We start from the raw sequence: 17,944 nt of genomic DNA, 5'->3' as shown, positions 1-17,944 counted from the left end.
TATTATTATTATTATTATTATTAATGCTAATAATGACATCTGCAGGAGGGGTGGGGCAAGGGTGTAAGTCCCTTATTTTTAAAATACAATGTTGGCAACTCTACTGTGAGGTGATGCTGTAGTTGCACCATAGTTACAATTACAATATTCTACTCATATATGCATGCATACATTCATAGCCATAACTTGTATACCTATTTCCTTATGTTATGTTGCTTATCTGAAACTTAATCTTGTTTTCAGAACTTCAGAGTCCATAAGTTCCACTTAATTTTCTAACATTTGATCTCAGGAACAATTCTGGTTTTGAAGTACTTAGGAGGCATTATCATGTCTTAATTACAGAGGCAAAAAAACCACAGAGTTTAGGTCTCATCTGCAACCTTGATGCTGTCCTTCCTTTTGCCCTCTCTTTTCACCATCAGGCATACACTGTCAGCTGGGTTTTCATCTCTGTTACTTCTGCCTCAGAAATTACACAAGAGGAATTTTAAACTGCTTCATTTAGCCCAAGGACTGTGAAATGTTTTGTTTTTGCCTTGTAGGCAGCTTGGTTTCCATGTTTTCTGGCCAGCGTGCAGCATAGAAGAGTGACAAATGATAGCTATGACACTTGCGTAGCTGCACAATCTGCAGAGCACTCTCAAACCAGCATTTAATATTGATGGGGTTTTTAATGCTGGCTGTCTTTATTATCTCAAGACTGGAACACATAGGGCTATCTTACGTTATCTAATGCAGAGGTTTTCAAACTATGGGGCGCTCCTCCTAGGGCATGGAGGTATGTTCGGGGAGGGGCGGGAGGCAGCGAGTGACAATGCCAGGCAGCTCATCCTTCAGCCTAGTGCAGTGAGGCTCAAAGAAGGAGCACCACCTCCACCCTGACTCACCTCTTTTTATTTGGGTGGGAGGGGCACAACCAATAATTGTAACTCAAAGCGGGGGTAGGCTCAGCTCAAAACATTTGAAAACCACTGATCTAATGGCTTGTTGTTGTAGTAGATTTTAATTATAAGAGATGGGATCTTTTTTTTAAAGATACATTAGATTAATGTAAATTTGTAAATTAACTTTTAAAAGCAGTTTGATGCTTTGTAGAAGATTTTTCTGATTTCAGAGGTAAAATAAATGATACATACTTATCCCCAATTTCTAAGTTATATATAGAACTTAAGTATATGTTGTCATAAACAGATAGCTAAGGGTTAATGTCTCTTACACCTGGAAAGAGGTAACCTGAAGCACCTGACCAGAGGACCAATCAGGAAACCAGACTTTTTCAGGTCTGGGTGGAGGGAAGTTTGTGTCTGATTTCTTTGTTTTGTGCCTATCTCCCTCTCGGCTATGGGAAGGATTTCTCTATTTCCTACTTTTTAATCTTCTGTTTCCCAGTTGTAAGTACAAAAAATCAGATAGTGATTTATATGTTTTTTTTGTACTTTACATGTGTGTAGTTGCTAGAATGTTTTGAATTGTATTCTTTTTTAATAAGGCTGTTTATTCATATTTCTTTTAAGAAATTGACCCTGTATTTGTCACCTTAATACAGAGAGACCATTTTTATGTATTTTTCTTTCTTCTTATAAAGCTTTCTTTTTAAGACCTGTGGGAGTTTTTCGTTAGTGGGGAGCTCCAGGGAATTGAGTCTGTGCTCACCAGGGAATTGGTGGGAGGAAGAAGTCAGGGGGAAATCTGTGTGTGTTAGATTTACTAGCCTGACTTTGCATTCCCTCTGGGTGAGGGGGGAAGAGAGATTAGCTCTCGGTACTTCTGTTTTCCAAGGCTTGAAACGGGGAGGGTGAATCCCTCTGTTTAGATTCACGGAGCTTGCTTCTGTGCATCTCTCCAGGAACACCTGGAGGGGGGAAGGGAAAAGGTTTATTTCCCTTTGTTGTGAGACTCAAGGGATTTGGGTCTTGGGGTCCCCAGGGAAGGTTTGGGGGGACCAGAGTGCCCCAAAACACTCTAATTTTTTGGGTGGTGGCAGCTTTACCAGGTCCAAGCTGGTAACTAAGCTTGGAGGTTTTCATGCTAACCCCCATATTTTGGACGCTATGGGTCCAAATCTGGGACTAGGTTATGACATGGTGTGCAGTGGTGAGATAGATAGAATCCAGAAGCCAGTAGGAATATTATATTTTTCTTTTCTCTGCTAGGGGCTTTTAAGCAGAGAGAAACAGTTTGGTTTTAAAAGGGAACCAGAGAGAATTTTTTTTTCTCTGCTCTCTCTTGCAGTTTCTGGCTTGCATATTAAGCAAGCAACCATTAAGTAACTATTATGGGTCTTTTGTCACACAATAGCACTCCCATTAGGAGTCAAATACCAGCACTATACACATGCAAATAAAGTGGTTTTTCTGGTTTACTTTACATTGAAAAGATTAGCTAGAGGAAGAAAGGGAAAAAGGCACTGTTGCTAGGCAGACCCCAGGAGGCAACAGAGCCTGCAGTTCAGACAATAAACACCAGAGGGCACCCCACACAAGAAAACAGGAACCATGCGTTCCAATACAAAAATGGAGGCCGAATAACAAATCAAAGAAGCTGAACACAGGCGACAACTGGAAAAAAGACAAAAAGAGGTGGAGCTGAAAGAAAAGGAAGAAAGCATCAAAGAGGCAGCCCACAAAAGAAAACTAGAAGAAGAAGAGGTGGCCCACCGAAGGAAACAAGAAGAAGAATAGGTGGCCCACCGAAGGAAACAAGAAGAAGAAGAAGAAGCGGCCCACCGCCGAGACATGGAAAAACAACAAAAAGAGATGGAACTCCAGAGGGAAACCCACTGACAGGCCATGGAATTAGAAAAGGCTAAGCAACAGGCTCCAGCCAATCCTAACAACCCTTCGCCAATTATGGTTCCACATCCCAGGAAATTTCCCACCTACAGGGCAGGTGATGACACCGAGGCCTTCTTGGAAAATTTTGAAAGAGCCTGTCTTGGGTACAGCATCCCTGAAAACCAGTACATGGTAGAATTGAGGCCACAGCTCAGTGGACGTTTAGCAGAGGTGGCAGCTGAAATGCCTAAGGAGAACATGAACGACTATAAACTTTTTCAAACCAAGGCCAGATACAGAATGGGGATAACCCCGTTATGACATATGTCCCAGATGGGAGCTCCAGCTGGCTTCAAGGACTTGCCTGCATGGATCCAATTGCAAGATTGGCGACTATATTTCAGGAAGCACTTACGTTATTTTTAGTTACATCAGGCTTAACAGACAAACACTAAACTGCATGCATGCCCATTGAAACTGTGATAAATCTGAAAGTTGAGCATCAGAGCCAGTGTCCAAATGACTTACACAAAGTCTTTCTAATCTGAGTTGTCAGAAAATCTTACATAAGAACGGCCATACTGGGTCAGACCAAAGGTCCATCCAGCCCAGTATCTTGTCTGCCGACAGTGGCCAATGCCAGATGTCCCAGAGGGAGTGAACCTAACAAGTAATGATCAAGTGATCTCTCTTCTGCCATCCATCTCCACCCTCTGACAAACAGAGGCTAGGGACACCGTTTCTTACCCATCCTGGCTAATAGCCATTAATGGACTTAACCTCCATGAATTTATCTAGTTCTCTTTTAAACCCTACTTGAGACCTAGCCTTCACAACCTCCTCAGGCAAGGACTTCCACAGGTTAACTGTACGCTGTGTAAAGAAGAACTTCCTTTTATTTGTTTTAAACCTGCTGCCCATTAATTTCATTTGGTGGCCCCTAGTTCTTATATTATGGGAACATAACTTTTCCTTTTTCCCTTTCTCCATACTTCTCATGATTTTATATACCTCTGTTATATCCCCCGTAGTTTCCTCTTTTCCAAGCTGAAAAGTCCTAGCCTCTTTAATCTCTCCTCATATGGGACCCGTTCCAAACCCCTATTCATTTTAGTTGCCCTTCTCTGAACCTTTTCTAATGCCAGTATATCTTTTTTGAGAGGAGGAGACCACATACGTATGCAGTATTCAAGATGTGGGCATGCCATGGATTTATATAAGGGCAATAAGATATTCTCCATCTTATTCTCTATCCCTTTTTAGTGATTCCTAACAACCTGTTTGCTTTTTGACTGATACTGCACACTGCTTGGACGTCTTCAGAGAACTATCCACAATGACTCCAAGATCTCTTTCCTGATTAGTTGTAGCTAAATTAACCCCCATCATATTGTATGTATAGTTGGGGTTATTTTTTCCAATGTGCATTACTTTACATTTTTCCACATTAAATTTCATTTGCCATTTTGTTGCCTAGTCACTTAGTTTTGTGAGATCTTTTTGAAGTTCTTCATAGTCTGCTTTGGTCTTAACTATCTTGAGCAGTTTAATATCATCTGCAAACTTTGCCACCTCACTTTTTATCCCTTTCTCTAGATCATTTATGAATAAGTTTAATAGGATTGGTCCTAGGACTGATCCTTGGGGAACACCACTAGTTACCCCTCTCCATTCTGAAAAGTTACCATTTATTCCTACCCTTTGTTCCCTGTCTTTTAACCAGTTCTCAGTGCATGAACGGATCTTCCCTCTTATGCCATGACAACTTAATTTACATAAGAGCCTTTGGCGAGGGACCTTGTCAAAGGCTTTCTGGAAATCTAAGTACACTGTGTCCACTGGATCCCCCTTGTCCACATATTTGTTGACCCCTTAAAAGAACTCTAACAGATTAGTAAGATGTGCTTTCCCTTTACAGAAACCATGTTGACTTTTGCCCAACAATATTTCCTGCCATTACTGACAACGAAAATGTATTGTTTTGGACTTTTGAATACCCTTAGCTTTGCTGGGAACAGAAACTGAAATGGACAAAACTAAGGCTGCAAGTTCAACCCTGACCAAAAAAAATTTTATCATCCAGCTTGAATAGCCCTAGAAATGCCAGTGAATATAAGAATTTTCCTATTAAATGAAATATTTCCTTCTCTCTCTCCACCCAAAACCATACACACACACGCGACCTGTGTTATATGCTCTGTATCAAAAGGAGATGAAAATGCAATAATCACAGTACTCATCTATGCTCATCTATGGCCTGATTCAGTCTACTGAAATCAAATGGAGCCTTTCTGTTGACTTCATAGAACATTGGATCGAGCCCTTCATTTCAAAGCTATTTTTTTTTCAATTTGTAATGACCTTTTCCAGTCTTTTAAAGCCTATTTTCAAACTGAATTATCTTATTGGGTAGCAGTGTCTATTTTGAATGCAAAAGAATTAAAACTGTTTGATTAATAAACCACGAATAGCTGAAAGTAGCATTTCCAATGAAGCTTTGACATAAGTTGGCTCGATAGTTGTAGAAATCTTATCTGCTAGTTGAACAGCTTTTAGAGCTGTAACAGCAAGATGGGATTGCAGTGAGGCTTGTAGTACCATGGATGATGTCCTTATATAGTCTGTCAATCTTCTACATGCAGTGGGAGTTTCTACCAATAATTTATTTAAGGAACCTCCATTCTTCTTCTTGTCTCTGCTTTGGAGAAATTATATAAATTATAAGAATTTGGAGTTTGCAATCTAGTTGGAAAATAATGTATATAGATATTAGGGAAAACTAGGTATCAATTCCAAGATGGGTTGCCAAACTGCTAGTGTGAAATCCTGACCCTGTTAAAGTCAATGGGAGTTTGAATTTTGAGCTTAGTAGAACCAGGATTTCACCCCTGGATAATACATAAAAATAATGTGCCCAGGTAGCACATACATTATAATCCCACATGTAGACATGGATATAAGACACACACATACACACACATTCTCTGAGTCATCAAAATATAGACATTATATAATAATTAGAACATTTTTTTAAAAAGAGTAATAGAAAAGTGAACTGGGGGCAGCAACTTCATTGGTAATAGCTCGGGGTTTTTCTCTTCTACTCTTTGCCTTTCCTTCCTGCAGGTTTGTAGCTGAGGGCAGGTTGGTCTCAGTGCTTCAGTATGAGCAGGTGCAACATTTCCTGTAGTTGCAGCAGTTCTTTTCTGGGGGTTAAGGAAGCAAAGGCTGGAGGCAGGCATGGGGCTAGTAGCAGAGCCCTGACTGGGGGGCCATCGGCTGGGGCCCCGGGAGTGGGGGACTGAGTGCGGGTTCTCGGGCACGGGGCCAGTGTGCAGGACCAGAGCTCCAGACAGAGGGCTGGGGAGCAGAGGCATGGTTGTGGGGCCCTTAAGGGGCTAGAGGCTGGGGAGCATGACCAGCAGCCGGGACCCAAACCCTGGGCTGGGGAGTGGAGGCCTGGGTGCAGGGCCAGTGGCCCCGCATAAAACCTGGAAGTGCTGCAGCACCCCTGCACCTCTAGTTCCTGTGCCTATGACACCCAGTGCTGTATTATAATTGACAAAACAGTTTTCATAGTGTTGTATCCCAGTTACACATCGGAGCTCAGTGGGAAAGATGCTGTGATACCTCAGAGAGGCAATACATTCGAAATTAGAGTGGTTGTGGAGAAAAGATGTGTTTATAATATGTAGTATTAAGTACTATGGTATATGGCTTTTCCATGCAACTCTACATGCCTTTTGTGAAACAATGATTTTAGTTTCAAAATGTGTAATTACATGTTTTATGTAAAAATTAGTCTTCGTCAGAATGAAATTTCAAGAGCATTTGAAATTTGATCAGGTCTGAGTGAATGAGCCAATTTCCAGTCAAAACTGGTGAAATTTCACCAGGCTATTTTTGTTTTCAAATCTGAACAAATACTTCAAAATTAAAATGAAATGCCAAAATTCTAACTGCCAAGGTTTTTGAATTTGTTTTGAAAACACTCTTCACAGCCAGCTAAACAGCAAAACAGTAGGAAAGATAGACAAAACAAGTTTCTAAAATAATTTTGTTTATATTGTTACAGGACAGGAACTTTTTGCACTGGTGTCGTGTACAGTGTTGAGAACATTCAGTGCTTAATAAATACTAATAAAACCATATGGAAGTGGATGTCCATAAGAAGAATATAGTGTACTGCAATATTTGAGAACATGGGCTAAAAAGAGTAGCATTATCATAGTCTCAAAGCCCATTCTGCACTCTTTATTGAGGGAAAAATCTGAGTCAAAGAATGGAAAGTTGGGTGCTCAAGGCTGATCATTAAATTTTGATGGTGTTGAGAATATCACAACCTTTATGGCCCATGAGTGATCCACTTTACCCACTTGCACAAGAGAGCAGGAGGGCAGAAGGCTCCCTCATCCCCTGCACAAGCTATCTTCATCACCAGTCTGGGAGGGTGAAAAGCAACCTCTGCAAGACCTCTATTCTCCCTCCCATGCAGGTGAGCTTGCAGGGGCAGGGACTGGGTGGAGCTAAGGCTCTACCAATTTAATGCATTGGCCAGTACAGATGAGGAAGTAATCGGCACTAAGTATCATGATGGAGCAGATTACTTCCTTCCTGGAGCAAGGTCTCAAGATGGTCTTTGGTCTGCTTTCCTGGGGAAGCACAACTATGCATTACTTCTTACTCAGGGCTTGTTGCAGAATGACAGTTGAGTCCTTAGTATTCAGTTTATCAGTCATTTCATAGAACATAGCAAATGGTTTAATGCATGTGGTAAGAAAATACCAAAGTCTGTTCATTCTACAACTTGACTTAATTTCCAAAAGGAATTTTGAATGTTATGAAAGAAAGAGACAGTTACAGAAAATGGACTCTTTATCTCTTTCAAAGAAATCAAAAAATCTTCAGTATAATCTCTTGTACAAAATAAAACCCACCATCATTCGCCCTCCTTATTTTCCCCCAAAGGTAGGAAAGCAAGATAATTACATAGTACTAAAAAGAAAACAACTTGAGTTCAGTAAATTAGCTGTTGCTTTTTTCATTGTAAAGAATATCATTTCAATTCAGTAAAAGGTCAAACACAGCTGGGGTATTTAAATTTTTCTGACCTAAAGCTTGATTAATAGGGAGAGAACAAATGTAAATTTTCATCTTATCACTGCCTTTAAATAATCCTTTTTGCTTATTAAACATCAATAACAATGGGAGGATGACTATATCAGTTCTATCTTGCATATGTCTTAATTGGCTATAAAATTAGATATGACTACTGAGTTAGGAGAAAAGTAGAAATATGTTTAATAAATAAAATATATTGAAGATGGAGGGCCCTGCATTTTAAATACAGATTGTAAGACATAGCTGGAAGAGAGGAAAGGGGGAACTTTTCTTTAATGACTAAATACCATGAGTCAAAAAAGAAGAAATTTAACCAATTAAAAAAATAATTTAAAGAGTTTCTTTGTATTGAATAGACTTATGCACACTCTTGTAGCTCTATATAAGTAATATAGGATACAGCAGTGCACTGGTTCTCAGCCCGGGGTACATGGACCCCTGGGAGTAGGCAGAGATCTTCCAGGGGATACTTCAACTCATCTACATATTTGCCTAGTTTTACAACAGGCTGCATAAAAAGCACTAACTGAGTCAGTACAAACTAAAATTTCATACAGACAGTGACTTGTTTATATTGCTCTATATATTATACACTGAAATGTAAGTACAGTTTTTGTATTCCAACTGATTTATTTCATAATTATATAGTAATAAAAAAGAAGCAATTTTCTAATAATAGTGTGCTGTGACACTTTTGTATGTCTGATTTTGTAAGCAAGTAGTTTTTAAGTGAGGTGAAACTTGGGGTACACAAGACAAACCAGACTCCTGCAAGGGGTACAGTAGTCTGGAAAAGCTGAGAGCTACTGCAGTAGTAAATTGGCCAGGAGAATCAAGAAACAGAAGGTACAATGTATACTCTTCTGTTCTTTGTATACAAATTATATTATGAATTATGTACATAAATCCAGAAGAAAATATATATAGTGGTCAGGGAGGAAGCTGTGATAATGCTTTTGTAATCAGTCTTATAAAGCAAAACTCTTGTGACTCTGTATTATGGCTAGTCAATCTCCACACTACCCCAAACTACACTAAAGGTCTTATTTATCTTGTTACCTGATATGAAAAAATGCTGCTTTGACCTAATGCAGTATGTTGAAATAGACATTTCAACTACTACAGTAACTCCTCACTTAAAGTCGTCCCGGTTAACTTTGTTTCGTTGCTGATCAATTAGGGAACATGCTAGTTTATAGCTGTGCAGTGCTCCCTTCTAACATTGTTTGGCAGCCGCCTGCTTTGTCCCGTGCTTGCAGGAAGAGCAGCCCATTGCAGCTAGGTGGTGGGGACTTGGAAACAGAGTGCACCGGCAGCCCCCCATCAGAGCTCCCTGTCAGCTCCCCACTCCCCTAAGTTCCCTGTGCAGCAGCTGCCCAGCAGACTAGCAATTGCAGCTGTCCCTCCCCCCACTGCCATGTGCTGCTCCTGCCCTCTGCCTTGGAGCTGCTCCCCAAGACTCCTGCTTGCTGTGCAGGGGGAGCAAGAGAGGGGGCTAATGTCGGAGTATCCCCCTGCCCTCGCTCCTGCACCCCACTTACCCCATCTTCCATAGTGCAGGGGGGACACACAACAGGGCTCAGGATGGAGGGAGCTTCCAGGCAGCAGCTGCACTCTCAGCAAGCTGATCTAATTAACAAGGCAGTGTACTTAAAGGGGAAATGTGCATCTTTCTCTCGCACACACACGGTGTGTGTGTCTGTCTGCGATGCTGTCTCCTCTTCCTCCATTCGTGCTCCCTTGTAGAATGTGTCAGTTAATTCTTGAGGGCTCAGCGAATTGCTAGTTCATCATTTAGCCATAAGGCATTCCCTGGGAAATATCCCACCCTCTGACTCCTCCCACCTCAACCAAGCTTCACAATCATTATCGTTGTGTACCAGTATTAAATTGTTTGTTTAAAACTTATACTGTGTGTGTGTGTGTGTGTGTGTATGTATATATAATATAGTATTTTGTAGAGTGAACAAAAATTCCCTGGAACCTAACCCCCTCATTTACATTAATTCTTATGGGGAAATTGCATGCACTTAAAATTGTTTTGCTTAAAGTCACATTTTTCAGGAACATAACTACAACGTTAAGTGAGGAGTTACGGTATTAAGACAGATGACGACATGATCCACTAGACCATGCAGAATGCTCGATGGTCAAGTGGATTACATAACTCATGATTTCTCATCCTGTTGTGCCACTAGCAAGTTGCATAGCCTTTCTATGCTTCCATTTGCTCTGTGTGCAGAATCAGGTTATAATACTTGCCTGCCTCCCATAAGTACTGTGAAAATTGAATTGTTAGATGTTTGTGCAGCGCTTTGAATTTGCCCAGTGTTAAGAATAAGATGATGCAGCATAAATGCTAACTGTAGTATTACATGATCCTCATCACTCCAAGCCAGTGAAATAGCTGCAGGGCAAAGCTAATCATGAAAATTGGTGACTGTGTATTTATTGGATTATTTCACTGCTACAATAAAACAGATTTTCTTCAGAGTCTCAGTAATGGTCTTGGTCATCTGTCTTTGTAGTCTAGGAAATGTTGTCGATATAATAAATGTACAGCATTCCCTCTATCAGACTCACTACCCTTTTTTATACATTTTGTTTGTGTAATAGATAGCCTGTGGCCTTAAAGACACAATACCTTTTCAATTAATGACCATCTACCCACAATCCAAGATAGCTAAATTGTTACCTTTTATCAGGAAGCATTTCATAGCTTATTCAATTTTCTCCCACATGTGCTTTAGGTTACCATGGCCTTTATTGTGAAGAGGAATATAATGAATGCCTTTCTGCACCCTGCCAGAATGCTGCCACCTGCAGAGACCTTGTCAATAGCTATGAATGTGTATGCCTTGCTGAATATGAAGGTAAAATATGTTTTTGCCTCTTGTTGTATAAGTATCACTTACTCCACATGCTTTTTAATGCTTTATTTCAGGATAACAAAATTATGAAATGAGGAGTTAAGATGTGGTGTGCCACTGAATAAGGTAGGAAAATTAATTTAAAGTAGGTCCTGATCCCCCAACCCTTACTCAAGTGCTTAATTCTTACTTACATAAGTAGATCCACTGAAGTCAATGGTATTACTCATATGAACAAAATTAACTTGGGTAAGGATTTCCTTGTTCAGGTCATTACTTTGTAGGCATACTAGATTATTCTGTTCCCGTTAAAGATGTGAGTTAAAGTGATAGTTTTTTAAGAGGCTGTTAGATATAGTTTGTAATTGATTATTGCTGGGAACCATTACCTGGAGGACTTTCCAGATTTCTGTTGGATTTTCTCTAGTGTAATGAGTTAAAAACACAGAAACAAAAACCTATATTTAAAACTGTCTGCAGTGAAAAAATAAAAATGTAACCAGTTATCTGGAAGTTTATTTGCAAATCATAAAATTCACAAGTAATGGTAATTCAATGAACACTCCTCCATATTGACTGAAATCAATGCCATACCTGATTCAACAGATTCTGCTTTCATATAACATTTCCTACGAATTTTGTAAAATAAATATAGAAAAAATTGTTTACATTTTGTTCATCCAGAATATTTTAAGAATAGATTTATTTTGTTTTCAGTAAAAAAGAGTAAACCATATATGTTTTGTTTTTACACACACACAAACATGCACACAGAGAGAGAGCAAGAACAGTGTTTTAAGGAACATTAAAAATCTCCTCAAACAAGCAAAAAATCCTTATCTCTTTTGACTGAAGCTCAGTCAGCTGCTGCTTGAGGCTAAGTATATGTTTCATATTGGTGTGCGCTCTGTTCTTCGCCACTGGATGAAGAATACATTATTCCCGTGGCCATGTGTGAGGAATTAACCATCAGTTTTTCAGTGACAATGGGAATAGTGGTCTTTTTGACTTAGACTTCATGTTAAACTGTCAATACAACAAGTGTATCTCGCCAAAAAAAAAAAATCAAGTTTTAACCCCTAAAATTATAGGAAGTTAATTTTGTGCATTTGATTGAAATGCCAGCATGGGGCTCAATCCTATAAACACTTTTTATAAGGCATTGTGCTTTCTACTTTGAGTAGTTCCATTGGGCCTGATTCTCCATTGCCTTGCACTTTGTGTAGTCACCTACACCACTGTAAAGTGGGTATAGAACATTACTATTACCTGGTTTGGTAACATTTCACACCTACTTTGCATTGTTGTACGTGACTCTACAAAGTGCAGAGCAGTAGAGAATCAGACTCATTTATTTTAATAGGACTACTCAAAAGAGTCGAATTATTCAAACACATAAGTGTTTGCACAACTGGGACTATAAGATGGACACTAAAAATATTTGCTCATTAATTTCTAGGGAGACTCTTGGGTACAAGGGAGAATTGTCAGGCAACACTGAATGCTTTGTTTGTAAATTTCTGAGACCTTTGTCTGATTTGGAGTCTATGTAAAAGTCTGATTGGAACAAAATAATGTGATAGCCTCCTTCTCTGTGCTGGTTAACATTATACACTGATGTTGAAATGTGCTATTCTCTGGTCAGATGGCCATAAAAGAGCTCATAACTGACTTACAGAATTTTGCCAAGTATTCTGACATAAGGAATACTGTTTGAATGGGCAGGGATAAAGCACAAGCTGAAAAGAACATTGTAAAACAAGACTAAGTGTATGCATAAAACAAATGCATTACCAGCAAAATTATGTAAATCCCTCTCATTCTCATTTTCATTCAGGCCTGCAGAATATTTATAATTTGTATTACAGCACCCAAAGACATAAAACATAAGAGAGGTCCATAATTGAAGAAATTACCATCTGAATAGATCAAAAACAAAAAAAATACACAGACAAGAGATAGGGGAACAGATATAAGCATAGAAGTGATGGAGGTTAAATGTGTCATGTTTCTGTAAGGGTAGTTAAGCTGTGGAATAGGCTTCTAAGGGAGGTTGTGGAATCCCCATCGTTGGACATTTTTAAAAACAGGTTGGACAAACACATGTTGGGGATGGTCTAGGTTTACTTGGTTCTGCCACAGCACAGGGAGCTGGACTTGATGACTTCTCAAAGTCCCTTCCAGCCCTACGTGTCTATGATTTTGTATTGTTTTTTTCTTTCCCAGAAGGCTCCATCCCAACTTTTCCCACCAGTCCTCTTCAGTTCTCTTAGTGCCTTGTTCCACCCTCATGCTTCCACATCCCTCACCGGTCTAATGTAGCTAATAATCATTAGCTAACTTCCAAACCAGTTACTCACCTCCCTCCAAGTTACTCTCTCTTCCCACACTTCTCCAGCAAGTCAGTCTCTCATACCCATGAAAAAACTCACTGAATCTGAAGCTATTCATTGCTGGGATTATAAAAATACTATAAAGATACCTATACTCCTGATATAGCCATCATTTTAGTAGCATGTCAGGTGAAAACAACCATTTGATATATCATTTCCATAAATATATAGTAGTAATACAAATAAGAAAATAACTGACAGAAATTTCACAAAACACTTTCTCTGTATACATTGCATCTAATCAAAGTAGTTCTTTTAGATTAATTTCACTTCAGCCATATCGTTATTGAAACGGGAAACCTGTAATATTTATCATGAATAGACAGAAGGCTAAAGTGTTTTCCTTAAATTCATTTTAGGCATGTTGTAGTGAATGGGAATGGTTTGTAATTTAGTAAATTTCTTAATGTCCTTTCATAAAATAGCTGATGCCAGAGAGTTCAAATCTAACATTGACTGTAATTCCTGACAAATATCCTAAGTGAAATAAATTTGTGTCTTGTTGAGGCTATTATTTCTGAGAAATATAATGTTACCATACATATAATCGTAGTTAGCAAAGTGTGGCACAATCTGTTGATAGGGAGCTGATGTTAAAGGGACATCATGAACTTAAAATTTCTCTCTCAATATTTTTGCCTTCTACTCTTAAAAGTGAAACATAAGATGAAAACGTGCAAATAACTGAAAGAGACTAGGTGTAATTGCTCTTCTAATTTTTCCAGTTTATTTTTTGCATTTCACAGGACTTTCAGTATCGTTGTTTTCCTTTGTATGTTCAATCTGTTTTACCTTTTTCTTTGTGCAACCAAGAAGAAAGAAAAAAGGGAGAAATGTGCCTATAAAACCACAGTACTGTACTGGCAGGGAGATTCAGATGAAGATGTAGTATCTGAAACAAATAATTATTTATTTTGTTGTTTTGTTAACTGATTAGATTTCAAGTTGGTGGTGCATTTGTAAAGCACATAATCTTCGGGACAATGAAAGGCAATACCAACAAAAATCTATGAGCATAGCTCACAAAATTACCCACAGAAATAAATTAATTATAGTTACTTAAAATTACTCATTTAGATTTTGACCCTACAGTAGGATCAGTGAAGTTGTACCCTTATGGCTGCATGGAGTACTCAGCATTTCAGCATAAACTATTGTATATATAGTATCAGAGGGTAGCCGTGTTAGTCTGGATCTGTAAAAGCAGCAAAGGATCCTGTGGCACCTTATAGACTAACAGACGTTTTGGAGCATGAGCTTTCGTGGGTGAATACCCACTTCCTCAGATGCATGTAATGGAAATATCCAGGGGCAGGTATATATATGTGTGCTAGCAAGCAAGCTAGAGATAACGAGGTCAGTTCAATCAGGGAGGATGAGGCCCTGTTCTAGCAGTTGAGGTGTGAAAACCAAGAGAGGAGAAACTGGTTCTGTAATTGGCAAGCCATTCACAGTCTTTGTTCAATCCTGAGCTGATGGTGTCAAATTTGCAGATGAACTGAAGCTCAGCAGTTTCTCTTTGAAGTCTGGTCCTGAAGTTTTTTTGCTGCAGGATGGCCACCTTAAGGTCTGCTATAGTGTGGCCAGGGAGGTTGAAGTGCTCTCCTACAGGTTTTTGTATATTGCCATTCCTAATGTCTGACTTGTGTCCATTTATCCTTTTCCGTAGAGACTGTCCAGTTTGGCCGATGTACATAGCAGAGGGGCATTGCTGGCATATGATGGCGTATATTACATTGGTGGATGTGCAGGTGAATGAACCAGTGATGGTGTGGCTGATCTGGTTAGGTCCTGTGATGGTGTCGCTGGTGTAGATATGTGGGCAGAGTTGGCATCGAGGTTTGTTGCATGGATTGGTTCCTGAGCTAGAGTTATTATGGTGTGGTGTGCAGTTACTGGTGAGAATATGTTTCAGGTTGGCAGGTTGTCTGTGGGCAAGGATTGGTCTGCCACCCAAGGCCTGTGAAAGTGTGGGATCATTGTCCAGGATGGGTTGTAGATCCTTGATGATGCGTTGGAGGGGTTTTAGCTGGGGGCTGTATGTGATGGCCAGTGGAGTCCTGTTGGTTTCTTTCTTGGGTTTGTCTTGCAGTAGGAGGCTTCTGGGTACACGTCTGGCTCTGTTGATCTGTTTCCTTATTTCCTCGTGTGGGTATTGTAGTTTTGAGAATGCTTGGTGGAGATTTTGTAGGTGTTGGTCTCTGTCTGAGGGGTCAGAGCAGATGCGGTTGTACCTCAGTGCTTGGCTGTAGACAATGGATCGTGTGATGTGCCCGGGATGGAAGCTGGAGGCATGAAGGTAGGCATAGCGGTCGGTGGGTTTTCGATATAGGGTGGTGTTAATGTGACCATCACTTATTTGCACCGTGGTGTCAAGAAAGTGGACCTCCCGTGTAGATTGATCCAGGCTGAGGTTGATGGTGGGGTGGAAGCTGTTGAAATCATGGTGGAATTTTTCCAGAGTCTCCTTCCCATGGGTCCAGATGATGAAGATGTCATCAATGTAGCGTAGATAGAGAAGGGGTGTGAGTGGACGAGAGCTGAGGAAGCGTTGTTCCAGGTCGGCCATGAAGATATTGGCATATTGTGGGGCCATGCGGGTGCCCATAGCAGTGCCACTGATCTGGAGATATATATTGTCATCAAATTTGAAATAGTTGTGTGTAAGTATAAAGGCACAGAGCTCAGCAGCCAGTTGTGCTGTGGCATCATCAGGGATAGTGTTTCTGACAGCTTGTATTCCATCTGTGTGTGGGATGTTTGTGTAGAGAGCCTCTACATCCATGGTGGCTAGGATGGTGTTTTCTGGGAGGTCACCAATGCATTGTAGTTTCCTCAGGAAATCAGTGGTGTCGCGGAGATAGCTGGGAGTGCTGGTGGCATAGGGTCTGAGTAGAGAGTCCATATATCCAGACAGTCCTTCAGTGAGAGTGCCAATGCCCGAGATGATGGGGCGTCCAGGATTGCCGGGTTTGTGGATCTTGGGTAGTAGATAGAATAACCCTGGTCGGGGCTCTAGGGGTATGTTGATTTCTTCTGGTGTTAGTGTAGGGAGTGTCCTGAGTAGATGCTGTAGTTTCTTAGTGTATTCCTCAGTGGGATCTGAGGGAAGTGGCCTGTAGAATTTGGTATTGGAGAGTTGTCTGGCTGCCTCCTTTTGATAGTCAGACCTGTTCATAATGACAACGGCACCTCCTTTATCAGCCTCTTTGATGATAATGTCAGGGTGGTTTCTGAGGCTGTGGATGGCATTGCGTTCTGCACGACTTAGGTTGTGAGGCAAGCGATGTTGTTGTTCCACGATTTCTGCCTGTGCACGCCGGCGGAAGCATTCAATGTATAGGTCCAGGCTGTCATTTCGACCCTCAGGAGGAGTCCATGTGGAGTTCTTTTTCTTGTGCTGTTGGTGGGAGGGCACCCGTGTATCAGTGCACTGTTCAGTGTTGTCCTGGAAGTATTCTTTGAGTCGGAGACGGCGAAAGTAGGCTTCCAGATCGCCACAGAACTGTATCATGTTGGTGGGGGTGGCAGGGCAGAAAGAGAGTCCCCGAGATAGGACAGACTTTTCTTCTGGGCTGAGTGTGTAGTTGGATAGATTGACGATATTGCTGGGTGGGTTAGGGGTACCACTGTTGTGGCCCCATGTGGCAGGTAGGAGTTTAGACAGCTTACAGTCCTTTTTCCTGTGAAGAGAGGTGAAGTGAGTAATGTAGATCTCCTGTCTTATTCTAGTGAAGTCTGTTTGTATAGAAGTTTGGTTATTAATGAGAGTCTCCAGGTTGGAGAGCTCTTTTTTGATGTTTTCCTGTTTGCTGTATAGGATGCTGATCAGGTGGTTCCTCAGTTTTTTTGATAGAGTATGACATAATCTCTCACTGTGGTCTGTGTAGTATGTAGATAGCAGTGGATTTTTTACCTTTAGTCCATTTGGTATGATGTCCATCCGTTTGCATTTGGAAAGGAAGATGATAGCTGTCTGTATTTGTGCAAGTTTCTTCATGAGGTTGATGGATTTCCATTCCATACGGCTAAATGCAGTGCCTTGCATGGTGTCAAGTATCAGAGGGTAGCCGTGTTAGTCTGGATCTGTAAAAGCAGCAAAGGATCCTGTGGCACCTTATAGACTAACAGACGTTTTGGAGCATGAGCTTTCGTGGGTGAATACCCACTTCCTCAGATGCATGTAATGGAAATATCCAGGGGCAGGTATATATATGTGTGCTAGCAAGCAAGCTAGAGATAACGAGGTCAGTTCAATCAGGGAGGATGAGGCCCTGTTCTAGCAGTTGAGGTGTGAAAACCAAGAGAGGAGAAACTGGTTCTGTAATTGGCAAGCCATTCACAGTCTTTGTTCAATCCTGAGCTGATGGTGTCAAATTTGCAGATGAACTGAAGCTCAGCAGTTTCTCTTTGAAGTCTGGTCCTGAAGTTTTTTTGCTGCAGGATGGCCACCTTAAGGTCTGCTATAGTGTGGCCAGGGAGGTTGAAGTGCTCTCCTACAGGTTTTTGTATATTGCCATTCCTAATGTCTGACTTGTGTCCATTTATCCTTTTCCGTAGAGACTGTCCAGTTTGGCCGATGTACATAGCAGAGGGGCATTGCTGGCATATGATGGCGTATATTACATTGGTGGATGTGCAGGTGAATGAACCAGTGATGGTGTGGCTGATCTGGTTAGGTCCTGTGATGGTGTCGCTGGTGTAGATATGTGGGCAGAGTTGGCATCGAGGTTTGTTGCATGGATTGGTTCCTGAGCTAGAGTTATTATGGTGTGGTGTGCAG

General features: G+C 40.7%; 1 protein-coding gene across 2 annotated transcripts in view; it reads left to right on the top strand.

Moving 5' to 3' along the window:
• Positions 1-17,944, top strand: part of DNER (delta/notch like EGF repeat containing) — a 289,703-nt gene that overhangs the window by 240,114 nt on the left and 31,645 nt on the right. For both annotated transcript variants that reach the window (XM_050964026.1, XM_050964027.1), the window contains exon 9: positions 10,649-10,771. In XM_050964026.1, coding sequence (XP_050819983.1) covers positions 10,649-10,771 — 123 coding nt within the window. The remainder of the gene's footprint in view (positions 1-10,648; positions 10,772-17,944) is intronic.

This window comes from Gopherus flavomarginatus, chromosome 8, assembly GCF_025201925.1.
Source record: "Gopherus flavomarginatus isolate rGopFla2 chromosome 8, rGopFla2.mat.asm, whole genome shotgun sequence".
In the NCBI taxonomy this organism is placed as follows: domain Eukaryota; kingdom Metazoa; phylum Chordata; order Testudines; family Testudinidae; genus Gopherus; species Gopherus flavomarginatus.
Note: the sequence above shows the minus strand (reverse complement) of the source record. Positions and strands in the feature narration are given on the sequence as shown.